Source organism: Vipera ursinii (assembly GCF_947247035.1).
Source record: "Vipera ursinii genome assembly, chromosome: Z".
NCBI lineage: Eukaryota > Metazoa > Chordata > Lepidosauria > Squamata > Viperidae > Vipera > Vipera ursinii.
Window position 1 is genome coordinate 57,986,079 of NC_139517.1, and position 16,029 is coordinate 58,002,107.

The 16,029-nt window shown below is 39.7% G+C and overlaps 1 protein-coding gene across 1 annotated transcript in view; it reads right to left on the minus strand.

The window, feature by feature from the left end:
- VWC2 (von Willebrand factor C domain containing 2) overlaps window positions 1-16,029 on the minus strand; it is a 75,494-nt gene that overhangs the window by 33,343 nt on the left and 26,122 nt on the right. Inside the window, exon 2 of the mRNA XM_083377172.1 lies at window positions 10,849-10,978. Coding sequence (XP_083233298.1) covers window positions 10,849-10,978 — 130 coding nt within the window. The remainder of the gene's footprint in view (window positions 1-10,848; window positions 10,979-16,029) is intronic.

The window sequence follows — 16,029 nt, forward strand, 5'->3', positions numbered from 1 at the left end:
AAAAAACTAACTTCTCTCCCATTTTTCCACCATATTGTCAGCTAATGTAGTTTTGGAAAATTGATTACTATCTTTCTCACTTTCAGCAGATAAAAACCCAGTGATGATTACTCCTAGTATATTAGATGCCCATAACAGAGAACAAACAGCAATAATTTAAGCACAACTATACTTAAGAAGGAATACAAGAAATCAAGAAATCATAAAATATCAAAAAGAAGAACAGAATATAGCTGTTTAATCTTGCTTCTCAGTCACCTGGGCTCAATGTACATAGAATAATTTCTTCATTGCAACAGTCAGTTACACAGTGACTAAGGCTGTTTCTTTGTGAGGTTTTAATTTATTTATTTATTTTATTTATTTTGTTGAATTTGTATACCGCCCTATTCCCGTAGGACTCAGGGCGGTTTACAGGGCAGTTAAAACCATGAAATACAAAAAATTAAAATCAATTAAAACAATTAAATTAAATTCAAGCCCCAAGAGTAAATCTAAAACCCAGTTAAATTAACAACCCCACAGTCTGGACCAAACAGATCAAAGAGCCAAGTTTTCAGGTCCCGGCGAAATGAGCAAAGGTCGGGGGCAGTCCTAAGTTCCGTGGGTAGTTGGTTCCATAGGGCAGGCGCACCCACAGAGAACGCCCTTCCCCTGGGAATAACCCGCCGGCATTCTCCAAATCCTGATCTTGCTATAGATTAGTTTTAATGGACTCATAATATGAATGAGGATCTGGTATTCTATTGTTTTGAACATTTTTTATTAGATATAGCCTGTAATGCTTTAAAATCCTAGAATAATAAAAAAGGAATAAGTACAATTTTTTAAACATCCTGTTGATTCAAGAGAATATTGTTAGTTATTATTTTATTTCTTTGGGGAATAATAGCAATAGGACTTAGTCTTATATACTGCTTCACAGTGCTTTAGAGACCTCTATAATCAATTTAAAGACATTGCCTCCAACAATCTGAGTTCTCATTTTACCGACCTTGAAAGGATGGAAGGCTGAGTCAACCTTGAGCTGGTCAGAATCAAATTCCTGGCTGTCAGCAGAATCAGCCTGCAATACTGCATTCTAACCAGTATGCCACTGTGCCACCAATATATTAATGAATAAAGCAGATTTATGGGAAAATCTTTAAATGTTAAAGATCTTAACATTACATACTAAAACTTTGGAATTTGACTGTTAATCAAGGTATAGTTATATCAAGCATGGGAAGGATATTTTAGTACTTCTCAAACATCTGAAAGAACATCATGTGGAAGAAGATTAAGACTTATACATTTTTATTTGATGAAAACGATAAGCTAGCACATCTCTGAATGAGTGGAGATGATGATGTGTATTGTGTAGTGGGTTCTGGAATGCAGGAAAGATGCCAGGTCGATGAGTACAGCATAGCGGCTCTTTATTGGTGGTAGAAACTGTATTGAGAAAATAGGAGTTACCTTTATATACCAGGCCAGGTACGCCCTCAGCCAATCAGTTTAAATCTTAGTTTCCTGCCAAAACTAACTGGCTACAGCAGTTTCGGTACAGCGCCACCTGGTGGTATCGGCTATGCCGCGGCTTACTGTATCTCTTAAACCCCCATACATAACACCCCTTCCCCCTTTAAGAACCAACAATAGTTTTGATAGAATGAACAGCAAATAACTACAATACAGTAACAACAGGCTTACAACGACACACCGTAATACCATGCCCTTCCGCCTCCCATGTCCGCCCATATTCGGCGAGATAGGCGGGTGGTCTATGAGTCATGGATGACCGTCTTAGGGGTTCCCCCCCTGTCCTGGACAGCAGAGTCAGTGGCTGAGTCCTGGCTGGCCGTTTCTGGTTGACCCATCCCAGAGTCTGACCCTGTGGCCAGGTTGTTGTGATGGCCCTGGGCCGGCTGTTGCCCGGACTGGGCTCTCTGGCAACCGTGGTGGGTCCATAAGGTCCTCCTCGGGCTCGGGTCCAGTTGTCTGTTGGTAGGGTTGATAGTGATGATTTGTGGATGATGAAGGGTGGTCCTCCAGTTGGTTGTTTTGTGACCTTTCAGGAACCCATTTCCTGACTTAGTCTATGTGTCGTCTGATCTGTTGGCCCCCCTCCACCCCTACAATGTAGGATAAGGGCCTGGTTTTATCAACCACCACCCCGGAATCCATGCATGTCCCGGACCATAGTTCCTGGCCCAAACCAAGTCGTCGGTGTGTAGCTTCCTAGGGGGTTTGGGTTGCTCAGTCTCCACAGCCACTCTATCAGGGTGGAGCCTGTCCAATTTGGTGATGAGGCCCCTGCCCCAACAAAGTTCCGCTGGGCTCTTCCCCATGGCTGTGCATGGTGTGGTGTGGTGTGCTAACAGGAATTGTGCCAACCTGTGATGCCAGTCACCGCTGATGATGCACCTCAACGTGTCCTTGGTCGTTCGCACCATGCTCTCTGCTTGTCCATTGGTCAATGGGTGGAAGGGTGCGGCTGTGACATGCCTAATCAAGGGCTTCCTTGTCAATCTGAGTGTAATTCCTTTCTGCCCCTGACAATGTTCTGGAGTAGTATGCGATGGGCACCTGTTCCCCGTTTCCTTCTAGGTGATTCAGCACTGCGCCCACTCCATAGGGGGAGGCATCGCAAGCGATGTAGATGGGCTTTGACTCAATGATGTGTGTGACTGTAGATTTGCTGGACAGTAATTCTTTTAAATTTTGAAAACTTTTTTCATGGACCTTGGTCCAGTTCCATGCAGCCTTCTTGTCTAGGAGCCTGTGCAAGGGCTCAGCTATCGCTGCCTTGTGGGGGAGGAAAGAGTGGTAGAAATTTAGGAAGGCTTGCAGTTCCACCTTGTTCTTGGGGGTGGAGGCCATTTTGATTGCCCTCATCTTGGATTCTGCAGGGTGAATCCCCTTGGCATCAATTTTAAAACCTAAAAATTAACACTAATGCAGCACATGTCTCTTTTTAATTTGAGACCTGCAGAGCGAAAACTACCTAAAACTGCCTGCAATCTCTCAGCCAACACCTCTTCTGTGTCCCCTGCGATGAGGACATCATAAAAGTAAGCTCCATTTTGCAGGGAATGCCTTGCAAATGGATGTCCAGTTTAATTTTGGGGGTGAGCAGCCGGGGGACCCCTGTGATGCAGATGGCCCTCTGGCTTTCGAAATAGTCTATGGTAGTGCGCTGATGGGCCCCAGTACCTTTCAGCGATGCGTCCTCTGGATGGAGCTCGTGTAGGCCGTCTCAGGAACGGTTATGGCAGACCGCTGCGATGTGGCCTGTCTTCCCGCAGGCCCGACACGTGGCTGTCCAGAACTTGCAGGTCGTCCTTGCGTGGTTCCCGCCGCAACCAGCACACTTGGGGGAGGTTGCACCGCAGCCAGAACACTTAGGGAAGGTTGCTGGCTTCCGCTGGGCCCCCTGGTTGCCACAACATTGCTGTGGTTGCTCTGACCTCCGGTGAACCAAGTCGATTTCGGCCTCCCCATCTGCTTCGCCGCTCCCGTCGTACCCAGCGTTCTCCAGGTGAATGGATCCTTCTGGGCTGCTGGGTCGGGGGGGTTGGACCGCATGTACTGCACCGCCGGCCACCTGTTGGCCAAGACCTCATCCTGGGCATCTTGGAAGGTCAAGTTGGGCCTCGCAAACAGCCGCTGTTGTAGGCGCTTGTCACGTAGGCTGTACACACGCTGGTCGTGCAGCCTCTCGTCCAGGTTGCTGAACTTGCACAGGTGTGCGGCCTCTCGCAAGGCTGTGATGAATTCCAATGCCGACTCGCCAGCCGTTGAAACCGCATTTTGAACTGGCCCCGCCAGGCCAGCTCAGACATTTGTGGCCAGAAGTGAGCATTCAGCTCACTTGCTATCGGGGTTGGCGGAAACAGGTTGATGGCCAAATCGTAGGTTGCGGGGCCACTCATGCAGAGCAGGGCTGCCGCTTTCCAGCTGTCTTTTGTGATCCGGTTGGCCTGGAGGAACCCCTCAACCTGCCCCAGGTGTAAGGCCAATCGTTTGGGGTGGCGGATGTCGAATTCGCGGATTTGGCCAATCTGTGCCATTCTGCTGCATCCGGTTCAGGAGTCCTGCTTCAGAGATGACAGCTAGCATGGTGACTAGTCGGTCGTTGATGGGGGGGGGGGAAGATGCCTCTTTCCTCCAGCAAGCGATGCTGTCCCCAAGTGAATTCAGCTCTGAGGTGAAGCAGGATCCCACCTTCGTCACCACTATTGTGTAGTGGGTTCTGGAATGCAGGAAAGACGCCAGGCCCATGAGTACAGCATAGAGGCTCTTTATTGGTGGTAGAAACTGTACTGAGAAAATAGGGGTTACCTGTACCTTTATATACCTGGCCAGGTACGCCTTCAGCCAATCAGTTTAAACCTTAGTTTCCTGCCAAAACTAACTGGCTACAGCAGTTTCGGTACAGTGCCACCTGGTGGTATCGGCTATGCCGCGGCTTACTGTATCTCTTAAACCCCCATACATAACAATGTGGGTATAACCAAAGGACCAGCAAGGAGACAATTCCCATGGAGTGTCTCCTTATAAGAAGAAAATGGAAGATTGTCTACTTGTTGATGACTGCTCCTTTCAAAGAGACTGCAGGATAGTGATTATCTTTGGTTCTGAGAGACAAAGGGAAACCATCTGTGGCAGAGTCTATTTAAGGATATTGGGTTTGCAAACTTCACTTTCTAGTAACTTTTGGAAATTACCTATCTCAGAGCTTATAGACATCTTCAAAAATACAAGTTTGCAAATCAAAGTGCACCTAGTAACTTTACCTTCATTCTAGAACAAAGGAAAATGTAATGATAAGTTTAAGAATTGAAAGACTATAAAATAAATGACAAAATCTAATTTTTAATTCAAGAAAATTATGAATAAATTAAGAGACCAGACAAATTTGGAATATTAAGAATTTTGCCATAAGACTTTAGAAATAATAAATACCTTCCTCGTGAGAACTAAATTACTTTGTCTACCCTAAATAAATTATAAGAGAAAATCAAGATTTTATGATTCCAGAAATTGGATACTAGAGGGGACTAAAGATTCCAGGCATAAAAAAAGAGAGAGAGAGAGAGGCTTTGCTTTTTGCCTTTGGTCAGCATAGCAACAAAATGACAAAAATGATATGACAGCTGAAATGCTCCAGGAGATATCTGAAGAATGGGGACAAGAAATAGCAGCTGTAATGTCAGCAATGTTCTCTGCATCGATGGATAGACTATGCCCAAAAGATATTTTAAAAAATGACTGATGTGCAAAAAGGAATTATCTTAGAGGATCTATAGGATCTATAGGATAAACAGTTTAATGTTTCCCAGGTAAGGAAATATGACTAGATGAGCTAATTCTACTTTTAAGGATACACTAATAGAATCTTGCAAATCTGATAATACAAATCTCCTGCTGTTTTTTTACAACCTTTTACTAGGCACTCCCTTGTCATACCCAAGGTCATTCCCACATATCATTGCATTGAAACAAGCTTTATCAATAGTGATTGGTCTATATGTGCCAAATGAGGGAAAAAGCAACTTTTTTGAGTATCTTATGGACCAACTCTTGCCTTTTTCATATGAAAACTGGCTTATGCTGGGGGATTGGAATGGAGTGACTTCACCACTTTGGGACAGAACACTTATTAATAATAATAATAAACCTTTATTGTCAAAGTACAACATGTGTACATTGAGATTAGCTGAGCCTCCCCCTGTGCTCTCTCCCCCCTTATTAAAGGGATCAAACCATCTTAAGGCAAACTACCAAAGTCATTTTTTGAAATGATGGATAATTTAATGCTAATAGACTCATGGAAGCTTAAAAATGGCTCTGCAAGAGAATATACCTTTTTCTCAGAAAGACACAAATCCTTCTCAAGGATCGATGTGAATCTATGAATCTCTAAAAACGTAGCAAATAGAATTTTTAAAGTTGACATTTTACCTAATTTTTTTTCTGAACATAACCCAGTTGTATTGGTCTTTAGAAAAAAGAGTTTGAGTTATAGATGAAGATTAAATTAATCTATTTTACAAAAGGAGACAATTGTAAAGGACTCTAAAAAGAAATCACACTAATATTTTGATAACAATTGGGGTAAAGGGACAGATCTAATAACTACTTGAGAGGCTAGTAAGGAGGTTATGAGGGGTTATTTTATACAATACAATCAGAGAAGAATTTTTTTTTAGAAAAGACCCAAAAGATACTCAATGCAATTAGACAGAAAATAATTGGTCTACAAAAGTCACCTACGGATTCTAAAATTTTGCACCAAATTAAGTTACTACGTCAATAACTGTCTATGTTGACAGTGCAGGAACTAGAAACAAAATTGAGATGGTTGGCATATAGATTAAGAAAGTAGAGGGAAAAGGGAATGATTGAAAAAATTGTGAAGGTAATAAAGTAATAGGACACAGGAGTTAGATAGGTAAAAAATAAGTGAATATTTGCCCCTGGCCCAGATGGACTTACAAGTCAATATTATAAATGTTTTGAAGATGAACTTCTTCACCATTAGAGGATGTAAAGAATGTTATATTCCATTCCATTCCATTATATTATACCCCCAATATGGACAGAAACTAATATTGTGTTACTTCTGAAGGAGGGTCAGGATGCCACAATGATAAAGAATTACAGACCAATCTCATTATTAAATAAGGATAATAAACTATTTGCTGCAATTTTGGAAGAAAGAGAAAAAAAAGGCAAGATGACAAAATAAAAGGTATTAATGTTAAGAAGGAAGTTTATAAATTGAAGGCCTTTGCTGATGATTTGGTGTTATTTCTGCAAGACCCAAAAAATAATACAGAACGCTTGATGAGGAAACTAAACTATTGCTAAGCACATTGATTTGTGCTTAGATTGTAAGCCGCCCTGAGTCTTCAGAGAAGGGCGGGATATAAATGGGATTTAAAAAAATGAGTTTGGGTTCTTGGCCGCTTTCAAAATTAATAAGCAGAAAACATCAAAGTTGATTAAGAATATGACTGCACAGGATGGTGATATACTAACTAAAAAGTGCACTTTTGGGGTTGAGAAAAAGGTGAAATATTTGGGGGTTACATTAACAAACTCAAACACAAACTTGTTCAAAGATAATTATGTGCCTCTCTGGAATGGCATCAAAAAAGATTTATTAAGATGGGTCAGATTTATTAAGATGGGTAGAATTTCTGTGATTAACATGAATGTTTTACCAAAGATGTTCTTCCTGTTTCAAACATTACCACTACTTGCAACTGATACTCCATTTAAACAATGGCTATATGGCAGGGGGAAAAATGAGAATTAGATACAAATTATTGCAAGATGCTAAGGAAAGAGGGGGTTTGGGCTTACCAAATTTGAAACTGTATTTCGATGCTTTTTCTTTGGTTTGGCTAAAAGAATAGGTGAACCTTCAGAATAAGAGGTTACTAGATCTAGAAAGCCATAAATTAAGGTTTGGTTGGCATGGTTACTTGTGGTATGATAAATGTTGATTTTAATAACCATTTTTCTAGGCATGCCATTTTGAAAGTTTGGAATAAACTTTCAACAATATGCCACTTTGGGTTTCCCCACAATAAGCCTTTTTTAAAAAAGAGATGGTGATGAAGCCAAATTAATGGACATACGGTAAAATAATATTTCTTAATCTGGTGAGCCTACCCTCAAATCCAAGGAGGAGCTAGAATCATGTTTGCCATTGGTTTGCATATATGAAATTGAAAGAAAGATTTAAGTTAGATAAAAAAATCATGGGTTTAATTTTGTTAAAAATGAACTGGAAACCCTATTGTGCAGTAGTGATGAACATATTATTACTAAAGTTTATAAAATGTTATTGAATTTAAATCTGGAAAATGAACAAGCAAAACATTGTGTGATTCAGTGGGCAAGGAATTTTGGGTACAATATAATGCTTGAACAATGGGAAAATATGTGGAATAAAGGAATAATAATAATAATAATAATAATAATAATAATAATAATAATAAGAAGAAGAAGAAGAAGAAGAAGAAGAAGAAGAAGAAGAAGAAGAAGAAGAAGAAGAAGAAGAAGTAGTAGTTGGAAGGAACCTTGGAGGTCATCTAGTCTACCCCCCTACTAAGGCAGGAAACCCTATACCATTTCAGACAAATGGCTGTCCAGTCTCTTCTTAAAAACTTCCAGTGTTGGAGCATTCACCACTTCTGGAGGCAGGTTGTTCCACTGGTTAGTTGTTCTAACTGTCAGGAACTTTCTCCTTAGTTCTAGGTTACTTCTCTCCTTGACTAGTTTCCATCCATTGCTTCTTTTCCTGCTTTCAGGTGCTTTGGAGAATAGCTTGGCTCCCTCTTCTTTGTGGCAGCCCCTGACATATTGGAACACTGCTATCATGTCACCCCTCACCCTTCTCTTAAATTAAATTATAATTTAAAAGAAAATTTTTATAAGATGATGTACCATTGGTACATGACACCAGACAAGTTATCAAAAATGTATAAAGGTATTTCAAATGAATGTTGGAAATGTAAAGATAAAGAATGGACTTTTTACCATTTATGGTCAAAGTGTATAAAGCAAGAAAATATTGGAGTAGGATTCAAATGTTAATACAGAAAATTCTCAAAGTGAATATAGAAAGAAAACCATACAGTTTTCTCTTGGGGCTAATGGACAAAGACCAAAAAATATGGAACTTTGATGTTATATATGCCAGGGCTTTTCAACCAGTGGTATGGGTACCACCTGTGGTACATTGTGGTATGCGGCCATCCTAAAAAAGTGGTAGTGGGGGAGGGGAATGAGCTGAACCGGTGGCAGCACCACACAAGCCTGAGCGAGAGACAGCTGGAGCTGCAGGACTGTCAGGGCTCAGCAGAAGCACCAGGATCACTGCCGCTTTCCAGCTGATTGGCGCTTCTTCGGGGCTGTCAGGGCTCAGTGGAAGCGCCAGGATCAGCGCCAAGCTCCAACTGGAACTCGGCGCTGATCCTGGCAGTTCTGCTGAGTCCAGAAGAAGCACAGATCATCTGGAAAGCAGCACTGATCCTGGCGTGTCTGCTGAGCCCAGAAGTGCTGATCAGCTAGAATGTTGTAGCATCTCCAGGGACTTCTGATTTACATTCAGATGCTTGGCAACTGATTCATTTTTATGACAGGTACAGTGTCCCAGGGTCATGTGAAGTGACCAAAACCTGCTGCAACCACCCAGCACATGGTGGAAGGATAAAAACCAAACTCCCCCCCCACCCCACCCCCACTGCCAATCCTCAACAGAAATGCTCACAACAATGAAATCCTTGGACAGGATCAAGTGTGCTCCGGGCAGGCAGGCAGGTGTCTTGCTCGGCTGTGGCTTGGGGGGCACTTTTTTCAGTGCCATTTTAACTTTGAATAGTCACTGTGAACTGTTATAAGTCGAGGACTACCTGTACTTTATCACTTTTTTCCTTTTTTTGGTCATCAAGTTTTTGATACCTTGCTAGGCTACTGGTGGTACTTGGATGTTGCCATATCCTAAAAGTGGTACAATGGCTGAAAAGGTTGAAAAGCCCTGTTCTAGACTTTATGCTTGAGATGGAAAAAAATAAAATTTTGATTTTGGGTCTTACCAATTACATAGACTTGATGTTATCAAAATGGCTAGCTTATATTATTTGTATTAAAAGTAAAAAGTAAAAAGTTGAGATTTGAGGTATTCTACTTTTCTGCACCAAAAGAAGTCAGAAGTCAATGCCTTTTTTTCTCCCTTACCTCACTTCTCTATTCTCTTTTCCCCCATCTTTTCTGCTATTTACTTTTGTATTTTCATTATATCATATATTATAAACTAATAAAACTTTTAAAAAGGAAAAAAAGAAACAAGCTTTATCTGATGCTGAAAAATTAGAACGTAAGGATGAAATACTGAAAAATGAACAAAATGGATAGAGATGACAGTTAAAATAAAAGTCAGTGACCTGGACAATGACTAGACTTACAGAAGAGGTTTATTAAAGCCTTGAAAAATAATGGGAAAAGAATTTCTGATCAAACTTGGAAGCTTGGCAACTGTCATGTATTTATGATTGTTGCAGCACCAGGGGTCATATGATTATCTTTTGTGAACTTCTGACAAGAAAGTAAAAGGGGAAGGCTGATTCACTTAACAACTGTGTTGCTAACTTAACAACTACAGTGATTCACTTAACTGTGCCAAAAATATTGTAAAATGGGGTAAAATTCTCTTAACAACTATCTTACTTAGCAGTGAAAATTTTGAGCTCAGTTATGATTGTAAGTTGAGGATTATCTGTAATCAAAAACTTTAGTTATTCTGAAATACAGATTAACTGTACAAAAATACAATAGATAAGTTTGAAAATATCGGAAGATAATAAGAATATGACAGGAAAACTGTATAAATTAGCACAGATAGCATGTCCAGGTTTTATACGCAACTCATGTGAACACTTAAATGAGAAAGATATGCAATATATACTTCAAAACAATCTATTAAATCAATAATCTGCTATTAGATACATCATTTAATCATAATGCATAAATTAAAAATCAGCAAGTCAGACATGCAACAATTTTTTTATTGTTCTAGACAGGTGTGTTCTCCTATATTTCTTTTCTTCTTTTTCCATCCTTAGTTTCCCTAGGTTATCTGAAGCAATTTTTTCTTTACCCATTTTACACTAAGTATATGGCATAGTTCAATTATGCTACATTTGCTCAGCTTTATACTTCTAGATCATGTGCAGACAAAAATGATTTTGGAATGTACTTCTTCAGCTAGTGACAGCATGTACCAATAGGGTTGGGGTTCAGTTGGGAGAGGGCTGAAATGCTTATGCAAAGACATTTGCATCTGTTACCTACCATTTTTGCAGATGGGACAACACTGATCTGGTTCATATACAGGATCCACACAATCAGTCTGAGGACAAGCAGACACAGTGCACACTACTTCACCATTGGCTTCACAGTGACATTTCTCACAAGATGAAACCTAAAAATAAATCAAAGCACATTAATGTTAAGGTGCTGAAATGTAAGACTGCCTCAGCTGAATCTCTCAAGAAAGCAGAACTCCTGAAACTGGCATCATTTCAACAGGAACTTTCATTGAGAGTTAGTGAAAGCAAAGGAAGGCAGGCAGGATCTGAAAAGCCCGCACAAATTCACTAGGTTACACACCAAAGTTTAAAAACCCTCCCAAAGTTTAAAAACTCTCCCAAAGTTTAAAACTTCTCCAATAGGAGGCAATCCAGGGGTGTTAAAATGTTGTGAGAACTTGGGACAGAGACAATGATAAGAAGATCACAGGTATCTCTTCCATGGTGAAGTGGAGCAGATAGCCTTGGGCAATTGCCTCCCCATTACATTCCCCAGAAAGATACATCAAAGCGAAGAGGAACTGAGTAAACAAAGCAAACTAAGCACAGTACAGTAAAGTAGAGCTCCAAAGGTTTCCCCTCCCCTCACGATGGCAGCATCCTGACAGAGATCTATAGGGACCTGACATGAAAATTCTTGATTTAACCCTTAAACTTTTTTTTCTGCTGGATCTTTGAGTTCCACCAAACTGAGAGAGATAGTGAATATAGTTGCAGAATGGGGGCTTAAGGGATACATTTAAACTAGGTATGTATATTTGGATTAATATTCTAGGTAGAATTATAATCATGCAAACTAAAAAAAATAAAAGGAGAAGGAAAATAGTTGCTGTGTAACTACATGTGATCCTTATTTAACAATTATTCATTCAGGGCTACCATTTGAAATTATGACAGAGCTGAATGTATGGTTCTTATGACTTGTCCTCATACTTAACAATGGTTGCAGCAACACAGCAATCATGTGATCACAATCTGGGTGTGCAGCACCTGGTTTACAATAATGACATTGCAATTTATTTGTCAGAAGCATCACAATTAAAATAAGGCATAATATCTGACATAAAATTTAAAATATAAAAACAACATTAAATATGTACAAATTAAACAGATCTCGTCTAGAAACTAACATTAATTGCATTCTGTTGTGTTGCCTTGAGGGCCTCAAATATAAATTGATTGGAGCACAAATGGCAGTTTTACATACATGTTGTTTACATGTCACCAGAATCACAAAGAGCAGAAGCAACTGGTGTAAGGACCCACTTCAATCTACATCTTAAGATGACAGAACTCTTGGAATTAGTTTCTTCCAACAGGAATCTTTATTAAGAGAAATTAACTGAAGGCATGCTAGGCTGAATCTGGGGAGTCCTCCCCACCATTCAATGTTTTAAAGTGTTCCCAAGCAGTCCCCCCCAACCCGCAGTTCTTCCAGGTGATCCAAAGCAGCAGATTCTAGGTGTTTATTTCAGGAAAAATATTATCAGTCTGGCTCCCTTGGCACAATCATTCAATCCTTTTTTTTATTAAAAAGTTTTAGAATACATTTTATCTTTAACAAACAACAAAAAGAAAAAGAAAAAAGAAAAAGAAAAAAAAACCCAGCCCCCTTCTCTCCCACCCTCCCCAACCCCACCCTCCCTTTCCCCTCCCCCCCCACTTCCCAGAGCAGAGTAGAGGGTATAAAAATACAAACAATCATAATCTAGCTTACGCAAACAATCCTGAACTATATAGACTATCGAACTTTAACTCATATAGATAAACTCCAAACATATATATATATATATATATATATATATATATATATATATATATATATATATATATATATATATATATATATATATATATATATATATATATAAAAATTTAAGTTTGGAAGTAATCTATGGTATTTTAATTTGTATAATATATCAGGATAATATGAATTTAAAGCTTAGTTGGGAAGAAGAACAGCTTTAGACAATTGATATAAATTGTTTTATTTGTGATTGTTTTTATTGGGTAGATTGAAAAGTATTATCTTGTTTTTGAATAATTATTGATATGATATATATATATATATATATCATATCAATAATTATTCAAAAACAAGATAATACTTTTCAATCTACCCAATAAAAACAATCACAAATAAAACAATTTATATCAATTGTCTAAAGCTGTTCTTCTTCCCAACTAAGCTTTAAATTCATATTATCCTGATATATTATACAAATTAAAATACCATAGATTACTTCCAAACTTAAATTTTTTTATATAATCACATCATTCTTATATTCTTATATTCTATTACCTACTCCAATATTGCCCATAAAAGTATTACAAATTAATTTCAATAACACATAAAACAATTTATATCAGTTTTATAAAACTATTCTTCTATCCAACTAAACTTTAACATACTAAAACCAAGTTTATACAACCTTTCCTTCTCCTAATGTATTATACAACTTAAAATACCATACATTACCTTCCAGGCTTAAAACTTTCCATCCAAATAACAAAGCATAACCTACAGAATATCAATAAACACTACTACAAATCTTCCCAATTAAATTTTCATAATCATCTTAAAACTAAAGCAACACAAAATATTATATAATTATTTTATAAGGGTGAAAAATGAATCCCCAAATACTTAATCCTTCTAGCATCCTTATTACATTATTATCTCTTGCAATTATGCAACTAAATCCTCAGGTTTGCTTCATTCTTCCAGAAGCAGCACACCTCTTCCAATTTCTGGCCTTCTCCCGTGGTGATGAAATTTGACCCACTCCTGTAGCTTTCACATCTGTCTGCGTTAACCCTTCAACATCTTGTGGATTCTCTCTGGAACGTTGAGGCTCTCTGTCACCTTTTTTCTTTGTAGACTCCAAAGACGGTATGGGGACTGCTTTTAAAACATTACTGTAAAAGTCACGTGCCTGAATCACCATGGTAAAACAATGCCTCGTACCTTCATAAGTCACCACTATACCCTCTGGTATTTGCCATCTAAACTTGATATCACGTCGTCTCAATTCTTGTGTCAAAAAAGCAAATTCCTTCCTTTTTCTTAAAATTTTTGCAGGAATCTCTTTTAAAATCAAAACTTTTTGCTCATCCATTACAAAATCAATATTATAGGAGGCCTGTATAACTTCATTTCTAATCTTTCTCTTTGTAAAATAAACCACCACATCTCTGGGTAATTTCCTTTGTCTTGCAATCCACGAATTAACATGGAATATTTTATCTATATCTTCCATTATTTCATCTGCTGGTCGCTCCAACACCCCTTCCAAAACCTCAGAAACCATTTTCGTCAAATTTTCCTTAGGATTTTCTTTTAGGCCTCTGATTCTCAAAGCAAACTCCATCTGAGAATACTGTGTCGAAATCAAATCATAATCCATTTTCTCTATCACATTTTCAGTTTCTGTCATTTTGGCTTCCATTCTAATATCATTTTGAACAAGATCTTCCACTTTTTCATCCAAAATCTCAATGCTTTTAGCCATATTTAACATTATAGATGTGATGTCTGCTCTCATTTCTGCTAATTTCTCTGTAAACTTCTCCTCCAGCTTTTTCTCCATTATCTCAACAAATTGTTGCATTTGCTTTTCCATAGTCTCTTGCAGCAAACTCTGCAAATCTTTTACTGTAAAAGCTGATACAGATTCAGATGCAGAGGACAATGAAGTTTTCACCGAAGACTGCTGCCTCAGGGCAGGAACTTTAGAAGATATAGCCGCCATTTTCACCCTCTATTGTTAACTACGCACTTTCACATGCAGATTCAGCAAAGTCCATTGAGTTAAAGATCAAAACATCATCTTCACCAAAATCTCCTGCATCGCTCTGCCTGCGTCCTCGTTCTCATAAGCTCTTCCTTGCTAGCAGGGATGGTTGCGAATGCCCTGTTCTGCTCCAAAAAACCCGGAGCAGAGACGCCTCACAGTCCGGAGCATGCCCAGGCTTCGGGGGGGGGGGCTCAATCCTTCCGCCACCAAAACTCTAAGTTCTGGCAGCCCCGGAGAGCTCTACCCCTACCTGGATGCTCACCCCCTCCTCTTCTCCTGAGGTGGGGGCTTCCAAGCCGCCGAACAGCTGATCGGCACTGTTTTTGGCGGCTCTATGGAGCCGCGAGGCTGAAAGCCAAGAAATGGCTGCCTCCGGTGTCGCCTTGCCATCCGGAAGCCTCATTTAATCCTTTTATTGTCCAGACTCCAAGTGTTGTATCTTTCCCCCTCCCCTTTTCCCTCCCTGTTGGTAAAGGGAAGAGCTTCAGAGAGGCATAGGATAAAAGGGAGATGGCTACATTGTTATGCTTAGGAGTAAATCAACAAAAGGTTACTTTGTAGTGAAAACAGGAAGTGAAAGTAATAAAAGTCCCCATGCATAACCCCTCCCCTTTTTTAGCATGACAGAATCCAGGAGACAGTAAGGGTTGGATTTTTAATCAGAGAAGATAGATAGAAATGAAATCTAACTGGATTCTGACAATTGGATAGCCCCATTTCTTCAAAGGGTCTCTGGATATTGTACCCTTCTACAGTCTGTTTAATGATTTCCATTTTTTCCCAGCTTTCATCAGACCCAAGTGCCAGCTCCTCCATTGGTTCCATCCAGTGTTGATTCTTTGTAGCTTTCCATAGATCCATTCTGCTTTCAAATTCTTCAAAGTCTTCTGTTAACCTAAGGAAGCTTTTCCTGGATTTTATTCTCTACTAAGCTTGTTGCAAGCCATGGAAAGGGTGTTGTCTAGATCAGAGGTCCCCAACCTTTTGAGAGGTTTTTCTGTGGACCAGAGAGGGCATGGTTTCATGTACTGCATCGTGCAGGTGGGGCTTTGCTTGTTTGCATGGACTGGTTTCTGGCATGCTGCGGCCCGGTGCCAGTCCATGGACTGGGGGTTGGGGACCCCTGGTCTAGATATTGATGATTTGAGTCTGTCTCTGTATGCTGCTGCTTCTCTGCAAACAGCAGGCAGGGCAATGCCGGCTAGGTCAGGGCTTTTCAACCAGTGGTACGGGTACCACCTGTGGTACATTGGCACCTGGCAGGTGGTACGGGACCACCCTAGAAAAGTGGTAGCAGGGGAGGGGAATGAGCTGAACCAACTGGAGCTCGGCGCTGATCCTGGCGCTTCTGCACCCAGAAGAAGCAC